Genomic DNA, 12,445 nt, shown 5'->3' on the forward strand with positions numbered 1-12,445 from the left:
CTACCATTCAAAGGTTTTGGGGACAATAATTTTTTTTTTTTTTTTGAAAGAAAGAAATTGATGTTTCTACTGTAAACTGAAAAAAAAAAAAAAAATATATATATATATATATATATATAATTTTTTTAAGGTATGTGGTTGTAAAGAATTTCTTTATTTTTTGACCTGTAAAAAAAAAAAAAAAAAATTTAAATGTAGCTAAAAAAACTGATTGCAACCACTTACCTTAAAAACATGTAGTAAATTAAATGATTAATTTTTTTCAGTGTATGCAGCAAGAACCCGTTCAGTTGATCAGAAGTGTAATATACGAAGTAATATATGTTTCAAAAGATGCTCATATTTTGAACTTTCTATTCCTCACATAATCTTGATTTTTTTTCTTCACAATTTCTACACAACGTTAAGCAGCTTACTGCTTTCCACTTTGATAATAAGAACTTTTTCCTGAGCACAAAATTATCATATTATGGTATCTGTAGAATCATGTGTCATTGATGAAAATGTTAAAATAGAAATGAGTTATTTTAAATTGTAATACAATTTTACAATACTAGTTTTTACTGTATTTCAATCAAATAAATTCAGCTTTGGAAAATTCTTATCACACCCCAGACTTTTGTGTAGCTCATGGATGTGTATGAATGAATAAATATAAATTGATAAATATGCTTCATCTGCTTTTGTGGGTAATATTTCAGACCAAGAACCTGCATCTAGTTTAACATGGCACTAACTGCACAGATAAAATGCTGAATCATGAGTATTATAAATTGAGTCATTCACATAAGCATAAAAAATCAACTTTTTATGTAAATAGTCTTATTTAAATATATTTATAATTTATAATGAGCTGAATTTGCAAAACTCAGTGCTGCTGAATGGAATTATGTTGAAAAGGAGACATTTAGAGACAAACTACACTCTCTAAAATAAAGTTTCCAAAAGGGATTTTTCACAGAACATGGGGTATCCAAACCTGTTCCTGGAGAGCCACTGTCCGGAAGAATTAAGTTCCAACCCCAATTAAATACACCTGAAGCAGCTAATCAGTGTCTACAGACTTACTAGAAACTACTACACAAGTGTGTTGGAGCTGTTTGGAGTTAAAATCTGCAGGACGTTGGCTCTCTAGGAGAAGGATTGGACACCCTGTCATAAAAAAAAAAAAAAAAAAAACATTTTGGGTTCACATTGAACCTTTCAGTAAATAAACCAACATTAAATAAATAACCTAAAATAACCCATTTTTATTTTTTAGTTTAACGAGTTAAAAATATTTAACAGTTAACACAGGGGCAGGAATAGTATTCCAGAGTTTGGGAGCCAAATGTGAAAAAGCTCTACCTCCTTTAGTGGACTTTGCTATCCTAGGAACTACCAAGAGTCCAGAGTTTTGCGACCTTAAGGAGCGTGATGGATTGTAGCGTGGTAGAAAACTAGTTAGGTACACAGGAGCTAAACCATTTAGGGCCTTAAAAGTAAGTAGTAATATTTTGTAGCTGATACAAAACTTAATAGGTAGCCAGTGCAGGGACTGTAAAATTGGGGTAATATGATGATATTTTCTTGACCTGGAAATGCCACTGCATTTTGGACTACCTGTAGCTTGTTTATTGAAGATGCAGGACAGCCACCTAGAAGTGCATTACAATAGTCTAGTCTAGAGGTCTTGAATGCATGAACTAGCTTTTCTGCATCAGGAACAGTTAACATGTTTCGTAGCTTGGCAATGTTTCTAAGATGGAAGAATGCTGTTTCTGTAACATGGGAAATATGGTTTTCAAAAGACAAGTTGCTGTCCGATATAACACCCACATTTTTTACTGTAGAGGAAGTAACAGTACATCCCTCTAGATGCAAATTGTAAGCTACGATATTCTGTGTACTGTTTTTTTTTTTTTTTTTTTTTTTCCAATAAGTAACATCTCTGTCTTATCCGAATTGAATTAGTTTATTTTATAGTAGTTTGGTATAGTTAATTTTAATTAAATTAATTAGTTAATCTTATTTAATCGGTTGACAACACTAAAAAATACCAAAAAAAAAAAAAAACCTAGATTCCAGTAAAGAACACTAAACCGTGTACTCTCGGGATAATGCATAATATTTTGTGCAAGATGGCAAAGACGTAAGATATCAATACCCCTTTGCTTGGGTGGTTTGGTAAGACTCTCCCTCTATTATAGTTAAGATAATGAAAAGGTTCAGAGTTCCACATCCTGCACAGTCTACAACATACAGCAGTATTTTGTGGATGTATTTGCACCATTACCTCACTTTCATAATTACTTTAGTGAAATAGCTGCAAAAACAAGCCCAATAACAGGAGGTTTCATTGATTTTTAGTGATTTCCACCCACAATAATGTGTGCAAAAATGGTCACAAACACATTATTAAAACTCTTTTGACCATAAGAAGTGCTGAATTTGTCCTTCGCTTTCAAATTTCCTGTCAAGCTGAATTCCCAGGTAGGACACTAGAGGAGAGAGAGGGAGGAAAGGGGAAGAAATGGAGGAGACGGGAAGGAGAGGCAGTGGAGTGGATGTGCACGGGGAGAGCGGGACGGTGGACCCGCTGGGATATCATTAGCACCTCTGGGGTCTTCCGCACTGCCAGGGGGAGGCGAGGAATGTTCTCCTGAATCCATTTACCACAATAACCTCCCCACCCCCCAGCTCTCCTTCACTCCCTTCAGAGGCAGGATATTAATGGGAAATGCGTAGAGCGGGCATAGGGCATAAATGAAGAGCTGAGCGAGATATAGCCATACACTGAGGGTTTAAAAAGTGTACGTGCCTTGAGGCTGTTTAGATGAAGAAGTCTTCAGCAGTGTCTGTGACACGTTCAAAGACTTTTCTGTGCTGGATTGTTGCTAATGTGTCCTGCTGCATTAGATCACCTTGTTGTCCTTGTAGGAGTAAATCACCTTTCAAGTCAGTCTGAACTGCGGGCAAATGTGTGTGTGTGTGTGTGTGTGTGTGTGTGTGTGTGTGTGTATGTGTTTGTAAACTCTGCTTGTGGCTCTTTTAATTTTGGCACAGGTACATGTCCACAAGCCACCCCCTCTCGAACTTCCCCTTTCTCACAAACTCTGGCCATATGGAGCTTGTGTCCCTCACATGTCCGCCACATGTAGGAACTCGACCTCCCTTGATCCTTCACTTCCACTTCCTCACCTCCCTCTGAGTCTGTCGGGTTACGCCTGTGCTGCTATGACCCTTTTCTTTTCTCTCTCGTTTTCCCTCAGTATTACAATAATTGTGTCTATGAAGGCCCCGAATTTAAGCAGATTTATCTAAGATTTCGCATTTTGTTCAATGCTTCAAGCAATTTGCAAATTGCAAACACTTTACATTTTGCATCAAAAAAAAAAAAAAAAAAAAAAACTAACATAATATAAAATAATATGCTGTTCAAAAGGTTGAGGTACAATTTGTTTAAAAAAAAATATATATTTTATTCAGCAAAGATACATTACATTTATCAAGTGACTGAGAAGACTTTTACATTTTAAAGTTTTTTTCCTTTGAACTTTCTATTCATCAAATAATCTTGAAAAAAAAAAAAACATGTATAATTGTTTCCACAAAAATATTATGTAGCCCAACTGTTCAATAATGATAATAATAAATGTTTCTTGAGTAATGGCAATTATATTTTAGAATTTAAAACTGTTATTTTAAATTGTAATAATATTTGACTAGTTTTCTCTTTTTTGTATTGTGTATTTTACTGTGGTTTTAATCAAATAACTTCTGCCTTGGTGAGAGACTTTTTTCAAAAACATAAAAAATCTTACTGACCCAAACTTTTAAATGGTAGATTTTCATAATATAAGAATTCAGCAGAGCATTGCATCCGCAATGCCAAGGTCATGATTTTGATTTCCTGGCAATGCATAAACTGAAAGAAAAAAAAAATGTATTCCTTGCAATATAAAACATTTTGGATAAAACGTCTGGCAAATGCATAAATGTAAATGTTCATTTGAAATCTAAATTTGTTTAAATGAATATTGCTTTGATCCAAATAAAAGCTCTATTAAATACTTGAGCTTGCTTGCTTTTAGGATGCTCTGCTTTGCCAAATGGAAATGCTTGCCTTTGAAGAATAAAGCAGTAAACTGTAATTAAATTAGTTTTTCCCCCCTTCCATGTAAATGCATTTTTCACTGTTCTTTAAAGTGGCGTCATTGACGTGGTCCTCCAAACAGGGCCCACAGACCCTACTAATCAATAATGAAATTCATTGTCGATTATTTCCATTACCCATTTGTTGTTGCAGCCCTAATCTATTTCATCCATCCTGACCCATTTTCTTGCTCCTAACTATTTATCATGTAGTTCTTCTCATTTCCTGTGCTCTGAGTGAACTATTAACCATGTGAAGATGTTGTGCTGTAAAGTGCGGTGATTCCACCGGGCATCTTTGTGTTTGTGCACATAGCTGCCTGAGCACTTGAGAGTTTGCCATGCTGATGAAGTATTTGTTTATCCAATTTTCCACTCAGTGGGCCTAAAAGTGTGTGTGAATTTTGACACACTTAAAGGTCACCGTCTCAGGAGAGAGGCCATGCAAAAAAAGAAAAAAATCAAGCAAAAAGCTTGTATAGAATAATGGGGAAATGTGCACAATGATTTGAGAGTTTAATAAGTTTGATAAAGAGAATTCAAGGCATTATGTTTTTTCCCCAGCTTTTAGATCTGTGTGCATGATTTACACAGTATTATGAGTGAAATTATTTGATAAGTGTCTATTGTACTATTTAAAAAAAATCATTTGGCACGTTGAATTGAATATTTTGAATGGTGCCTGCTCACATTACTCAAGCAGGCAAAATTAAAATGTCAACAGCCATACAGTATTCATTTTAAGCTTCAATTACTACAGCTGAAATATACTTAGGGCAACATCAAGCAGACAGCCATTGTTATTCAAACAAGCTCTGCTGAAAACGCAAACTTGGAGAGGTCAGGAATCTGCTAACGACTACTTGGCACGTAATTAGACAAATCTAATCTCATAATGTTGAGCTTTCAAACCCATGTCACATGCAGAAGCGGTGTAGACCAAGCTCATTTTGTAGTTGGCGTAGTCATAATTTCTGCTCCCTTTCCTTTGTGTCATTGTGCTAAACCGCATTAGGTGTTTCAGAGTGGATGTTGATTTGTGAGGTTCGCTCATTAGAATGATGCTCTTCAGAGTCTGCTGTAGATTAGCCCAGAGCTTTTGAAGAATAATGTAAAAATGGAGTGCTAAAAAAAAAAAAAAGCTCAACTCCTACAGAATGCTATTTGTGTCATTCTTTTGTGTGCATACAGGGGCCAGAATAACTATTGCTACACCTGCCAATGATGAGCAAACCGAGAAAGTGTGCCACCCTACATACTAAATACCTAAATACTAAATAATTACTGCCTATTAAAATCTGCATTATGTATTTATTTATATTTCTGAAACTGTAAATATATAACAATAACTTTATGTAAAATATCACATCAGATCATATGTACTGTACTATACATACATATTATGTATTTCAGTTATGTGTATTATAATTAATATTTATATCATTTATTTATATTAAATATTTAAAATTGTGTGTGTGTGTGTGTGTGTGTGTAAGGCACATAGATTTCCCAGAATCTCATCCTACAGATTTAATGAATATATGATTGTCCTCATTATTCTAAATCAACTTTTGTCAGTCAAAACAGTTTTGAGGTTAACTGATCTAATTTGGTGTCTCTGGAAACAAAACAAAATAAAACAAAACGGAGCAAAACAAAACAAACAAACTAACAAACAAACAAACAAACAAACAAATGAAAAGCAAACTAACAACAAACAAAATCAAATACAAAAACTAACAAACAAACAAAACATAGTGATCTATGACTGTCTTCGATTCTTAATTTACTCGTCTAAATTGTCAAAAAGAAAATTTTAAATAGAATAATTGATTTAGTATTTTACATTAATAACACTGTAATTAATATATATATATATATATATTATATATATATATATATATATATATTATATATATATATATATATATATATATATATATATATATATATATATATATATTATTCAGATTAATATCAGCTTTCACTTATACATTTTGTAAAAGTTTAGCCAGGGGGGCTTCTTGGCCCAGGTACTCAGTTGCTTATTTTAATAATTTTACATTTTGATTTAATGACCTGATTCAGCAAATGTTTCTATTTATTTCCCACATGATAATAACATATAGTCTGATGTATCTTCATCCTGCACATGCTTAGCTTATATCTAAATAGGTTACAATTTAAAAATAAATGCACATTGTTCTTAAGCAGGACATCGTCCCCCATCTTACCCTATATAGTGTGAGTGTAATAAATAGTAAAGTTCACATAAAAATGAAACTACTGTCACCGTTTCCCCTCATGCTGTTGCAAACCTGTATGGCTTTCTTTCCTCCATCATTGCACTTCCTAAAAATGGTCAGTAATTCTGTTTGCTTTAGTTGACAGCCAGGTTTTACTCACATTTGGCACTCGGTGAGTATTTTTAGACTCTGTGTCCACACCTATGAACTTGACTGTCTATCTGCCTGTCTGTCTGTCACTTGTATATGTCTGTCTGTCCATCTTTGTGTCTGACTACTGGCTGCTTAGTTTTAAAGCAGAAAGCATTCAACATATTCTCAGATAGGCTGAGGTGGTCGATGAATAGAAAAATATAATGTTCATCATCAACTAAATGCTAAATAAAGTGCTAAATCTGTTAATGTGTCTTCCTCCTGCTTGTTGCAGTCTCTTCAGCAGCTGTTCCTGTATGTTTGCATATAAAACTGATGCTATGGATGTGTGTGTCCACAGAGCTGGAGGCCGAGGAGTGGTGGAAGTTATTGTGTTTGGAGTGTCTGGGCAGCAGACTTAATGACATCAGCCTGGGAGAACCGGACTTGTTAGCAGCAGGGGTGCAAAGGGAACAGAACGGTCAGTATCCAATTAGAGCGCGGCTTTTTGCGTGATTTTTCCTCTTGTACTCCCTAAATGATTCGATTACAGGGTCCAAATGTGTTTGTTAAACACAGTCCTTCCAGGTCTGTTCTCATGTTTATAAATGATCTGCTCGGTCCAAGGTTCTTTACTAAGCGCTAATGGGCAACGCCGTGCATCAGAGAATCAGCCCATAATGAAGCTTGTCATAGAGATGGATGAGATTATGGAGCAGAAGAAAAGAAGAATGAATGCATGTGGAACCTCTGCGAGAAAACGCTTAAGAGAATGAGCGAGAATCTTTAGCGAATGCAATCCGTTTCTTTCTGGAATGAATGAAGCAATGTGTGGCCAAACTGTTAAATCAAAGCAAAGGGTCTAAAAGAGTGTCACTTCAGGACTCTTCACATCAGGTGACAACCCAAAACAGTACCAGGATTGTTCACTGTACAATAAACAACAAACAAAACATTCTATTATTAGTATTAATTTGCATTTGGTGTTGGTGTCTGATAGACACATAAAAAATAGCTACATAAAAACTCTTTAACTACTCCTGCTTATATGGATAGTTTTCATTTTTTTAAATATAAAAAAATATATATATTTTTTCATTATATATAAATATATAATGTTTAGTGTATGGAAGTTTTATTTTCATTATTTTTAATTGTTAAATACAAATATTTATGAATCAATTTTTTTTTATGAAATATAACTATATAATATCAAATATTTTATATTTAGTTATATTAAATAAAGACTAAAAGAACAATATTGAAGCATTATTGAATTTAAATATATTATTTTATAGTTTATTAGAAATATATTTTATATATTATGTTGTCACACTATTTGCATGTTGTTATTGCAAATAATTAAAACAACAAATGTATTTCTTTTTATTCTATTTTTAATTGTATTTTAATTTTAAATTAATTTATTTTATTTTATTTTATTTTATTTTATTTTATTTTATTTTATTTTATTTTATTTTATTCCAACAAACCCACAGTCTGCAGTGCTTATGACTTTTTATTCCAGAGAGATTTCAAATTAAATATAATGTTTTCTGTGACTATAAAAACAGTCCTGACCGACAAGTTGAGAACCGTTGCTTTGAGCCAACTTCATCTCCTCCAAGATCAGACTGTTTCAGTCTGAGATGGCCGGAGTTGTGTCTGTGTTTATGTGAGTGTTTTTTAAACATAATTCAGAAAATCAATAGCAGTTCATCTCCAAGTGCTGCCGAAGCATTCAAGCATTAAGCTGCGGCAGACACCATATAGAGTGATCATCAATTTTTTTTTCAATCAAATGACAGGCAAATATTGATTTGTTTTCATAACGAGAGCGCAATGTGTATATGATTATATCAGCTGGAGGTCAGCAAAATAATCATTTCTCCACTGTTCGACAGCTAAGGAATAACGAGCAGAGAGTTTGCCATTTGTGCTCCAATTAGACCCCACTAATGGCGGGCTGCGATAATTAAATCAGAGTTAATTTTCACAATCCCTAAAATAGCCCCCACATTACATTGCCTCTTCCTCCGGAGAGACACATAGCTTATTTTGAAGCATTAGGTATAATTAGGCACTATTAATTTGGATTATGAAGTGCACCCTTGTCTTTTTGGAGCTAATTGTGATGGTATGGTTACTCCAGTTGTGGTTGGCTCAACTGTAGCTCTATGGCAACAATCTGTTGACCTTTGTGCACTGCAAGAGCCGCATGTACAAGAAGAGAAAATAGTCCATCTGAAAAATAATAATCATGTTAGATGGCTCTGTTGAGATGTGCTCAAGATTCCCAGCCGTACCCTTTAATTCTCTGTCATCTTTAGGCAGAGCAGAATCTTTCAGCTACCCAAATAAAAGCTGTTTGAGATGTCTGTAAATATGACAGCCGAATGGACTCGCCACGGTGGTTGCCCTTTTTTAAGTAATGTAATTATTATTAAAAGAAAAATGTCGATCAAACAGCATTTAGAAAGCAGGATGACAAAACTGAATGGCTACTATAATAGTAACCATTCAGTTTTGTCATCCTGCTTTCTTGAAACAATTAATTATTAGAGTTTTTTTATTAAAAATGTCACTTTTGCAAAAATACTACACATTTTTTACAGCCTGAGCCCTTCAGCTTCATGGCTTCAGTCTGATATATAAAAGCTACTTTTAGTGATCGAATCAATTTGCCAATGGAAAAAAAAAATACTATCTACTACCTATCTATTTTTCCCTCCATTTTAATATTTGTAAAGACGTCACATGTACAGATGTAAAATAAATTGTGTTGTGAACACAATTTCAATAAATATTTAATACATCATATATAATATAATATTATATAATTAAAATGTTTATTAATTAATTAATTTAATATTATATTATAATGTCAACAAAACCCCAATCTGGAATACTTACTTTAGTATTATTGAGATACAATTATACTTTTATTCATATTTTGAATCAGCTTTTTATTTTTATATTTTCCATTTCACTTTAAATTTTTAAAGTTTTATTAGCTTTGAGTCTAGTTTTAGTTATCTTAGTACATCTGATTTAACTAATTAAAATGAGGATTGATGATATATATATATCTGTATATATCTGTATATATATATATATATATATATATATATATATCCTATACAGGTCCTTCTCAAAAAAATTAGCATATTGTGATAAAAGTTCATTATTTTCCATAATGTAATGATAAAAATTAAACTTTCATATATTTTAGATTCATTGCACACCAACTGAAATATTTCAGGTCTTTTATTGTTTTAATACTGATGATTTTGGCATACAGCTCATGAAAACCCAAAATTCCTATTTCATCCGACCACATATCATGAAAAGTTTCTCTAAACGAGCTATTAACCTAATCATCTGAATCAACTAATTAACTCTAAACACCTGCAAAAGATTCCTGAGGCTTTTAAAAAACTCCCAGCCTGGTTCATTACTCAAAACCGCAATCATGGGTAAGACTGCCGACCTGACTGCTGTCCAGAAGGCCATCATCGACACCCTCAAGCGAGAGGGTAAGACACAGAAAGAAATTTCTGAACGAATAGGCTGTTCCCAGAGTGCTGTATCAAGGCACCTCAGTGGGAAGTCTGTGGGAAGGAAAAAGTGTGACAAAAAACGCTGCACAATGAGAAGAGGTGACCGGACCCTGAGGAAGATTGTGGAGAAGGACCGATTCCAGACCTTGGGGGACCTGCGGAAGCAGTGGACTGAGTCTGGAGTAGAAACATCCAGAGCCACCGTGCACAGGCGTGTGCTTTTGAACCATGAAACAGCGGCAGAAGCGCGGACTGACCTGGGCTACAGAGAAGCAGCACTGGGACTGTTGCTCAGTGGTCCAAAGTACTTTTTTTGGATGAAAGCAAATTTTGCATGTCATTCGGAAATCAAGGTGCCAGAGTCTGGAGGAAGACTGGGGAGAAGGAAATGCCAAAATGCCTGAAGTCCAGTGTCAAGTACCCACAGTCAGTGATGGTCTGGGGTGCCATGTCAGCTGCTGGTGTTGGTCCACTGTGTTTTATCAAGGGCAGGGTCAATGCAGCTAGCTATCAGGAGATTTTGAAGCACTTCATGCTTCCATCTGCTGAAAAAAGCTTTATGGAGATGAAGATTTCGTTTTTCAGCACGACCTGGCACCTGCTCACAGTGCCAAAACCACTGGTAAATGGTTTACTGACCATGGTATTACTGTGCTCAATTGGCCTGCCAACTTTCCTGACCTGAACCCCATAGAGAATCTGTGGGATATTGTAAAGAGAAAGTTGAGAGACGCAAGACCCAACACTCTGGATGAGCTTAGGCCGCTATCGAAGTATCCTGGGCCTCCATAACACACTCAGCAGTGCCACAGGCTGATTGCCTCCATGCCACGCCGCATTGAAGAAATTTCTGAAGGAATAGGCTGTTCCCAGAGGGCTGTATCAAGGCACCTCAGTGGGAAGTCTGTGTGAAGGAAAAAAGTGTGACAAAAAAACGCTGCACAATGAGAAGAGGTGACGGGACCCTGAGGAAGATTGTGGAGAAGGACCGATTCCAGACCTTGGGGGACCTGCGGAAGCAGTGGACTGAGTCTGGAGTAGAAACATCCAGAGCCACCGTGCACAGGCGTGTGCTTTTGAACCAGAAACAGCGGCAGAAGCGCCTGACCCTGGGCTACAGAGAAGCAGCACTGGACTGTTGCTCAGTGGTCCAAAAGTTTTTTTGGATGAAAAGCAAATTTTGCATGTCATTCGGAAATCAAGGTGCCAGAGTCTGGAGGAAGACTGGGGAGAAGGAAATGCCAAAATGCCTGAAGTCCAGTGTCAAGTACCCACAGTCAGTGATGGTCTGGGGTGCCATGTCAGCTGCTGGTGTTGGTTCCACTGTGTTTTATCAAGGGCAGGGTCAAATGCAGCTAGCTATCAGGAGATTTTGAAGCACTTCATGCTTCCATCTGCTGAAAAGCTTTATGGAGATGAAGATTTCGTTTTTCAGCACGACCTGGCACCTGCTCACAGTGCCCAAAACCACTGGTAAATGGTTTACTGACCATGGTATTACTATGCTCAATTGGCCTGCCAACTTTCCTGACCTGAACCCCATAGAGAATCTGTGGGATATTGTAAAGAGAAAGTTGAGAGACGCAAGACCCAACACTCTGGATGAGCTTAAGGCCGCTATCGAAGTATCCTGGGCCTCCATAACACCTCAGCAGTGCCACAGGCTGATTGCCTCCATGCCACGCCGCATTGAAGCAGTCATTTCTGCAAAAGAATTCCCGACCAAGTATTGAGTGCATAACTGAAAATAATTATTTGAAGGTTGACTTTTTTTGTATTAAAAAACACTTTTCTTTTATTGGTCGGATGAAATATGCTAATTTTTGGGGTTTTCATGAGCTGTATGCCAAAATCAATAGTATTAAAACAATAAAAGACCTGAAATATTTCAGTTTGTGTGCAATGAATCTAAAATATATGAAAGTTTAATTTTTATCATTACATTATGGAAAATAATGAACTTTTATCACAATATGCTAATTTTTTGAGAAGGACCTGTATATATATATATATATATATATATATATATATATCTGTATATATCTGTATATATATCTGTATATGTGTACATTTTTTCCAAGTGGGGAATTGTTTTTAGTTTTAGTTAACTCTAACTTTTACATTTATTTTTTATTACAGAAAGATTTAATGTTTACTTGATGCCGACCCCAAACCTGGACATCTACGGAGAGTGCACAATGCAGATCACCCACGAGAACATCTACCTTTGGGACATCCATAATGCCAGAGTCAAGCTGGTCATGTGGCCACTCAACTCCCTGAGGAGATACGGCAGAGACTCGACCTGGTTCACATTTGAGTCTGGAAGGTGTGTGAACGACATTTGATTCTAGTTGAGAGTGCTTTTGTCTG

General features: G+C 35.5%; 1 protein-coding gene across 7 annotated transcripts in view; it reads left to right on the forward strand.

The window, feature by feature from the left end:
- Nucleotides 1-12,445, forward strand: part of LOC122142211 (docking protein 6-like) — a 111,698-nt gene that overhangs the window by 45,175 nt on the left and 54,078 nt on the right. For all 7 annotated transcript variants that reach the window (XM_042752032.1, XM_042752029.1, XM_042752031.1 and 4 more), the window contains 2 exons: nt 6,874-6,993; nt 12,212-12,401. In XM_042752032.1, coding sequence (XP_042607966.1) covers nt 6,874-6,993; nt 12,212-12,401 — 310 coding nt within the window. The remainder of the gene's footprint in view (nt 1-6,873; nt 6,994-12,211; nt 12,402-12,445) is intronic.

The sequence above is a fragment of the Cyprinus carpio genome, chromosome B24 (genome assembly GCF_018340385.1).
Source record: "Cyprinus carpio isolate SPL01 chromosome B24, ASM1834038v1, whole genome shotgun sequence".
Taxonomy (NCBI): domain Eukaryota; kingdom Metazoa; phylum Chordata; class Actinopteri; order Cypriniformes; family Cyprinidae; genus Cyprinus; species Cyprinus carpio.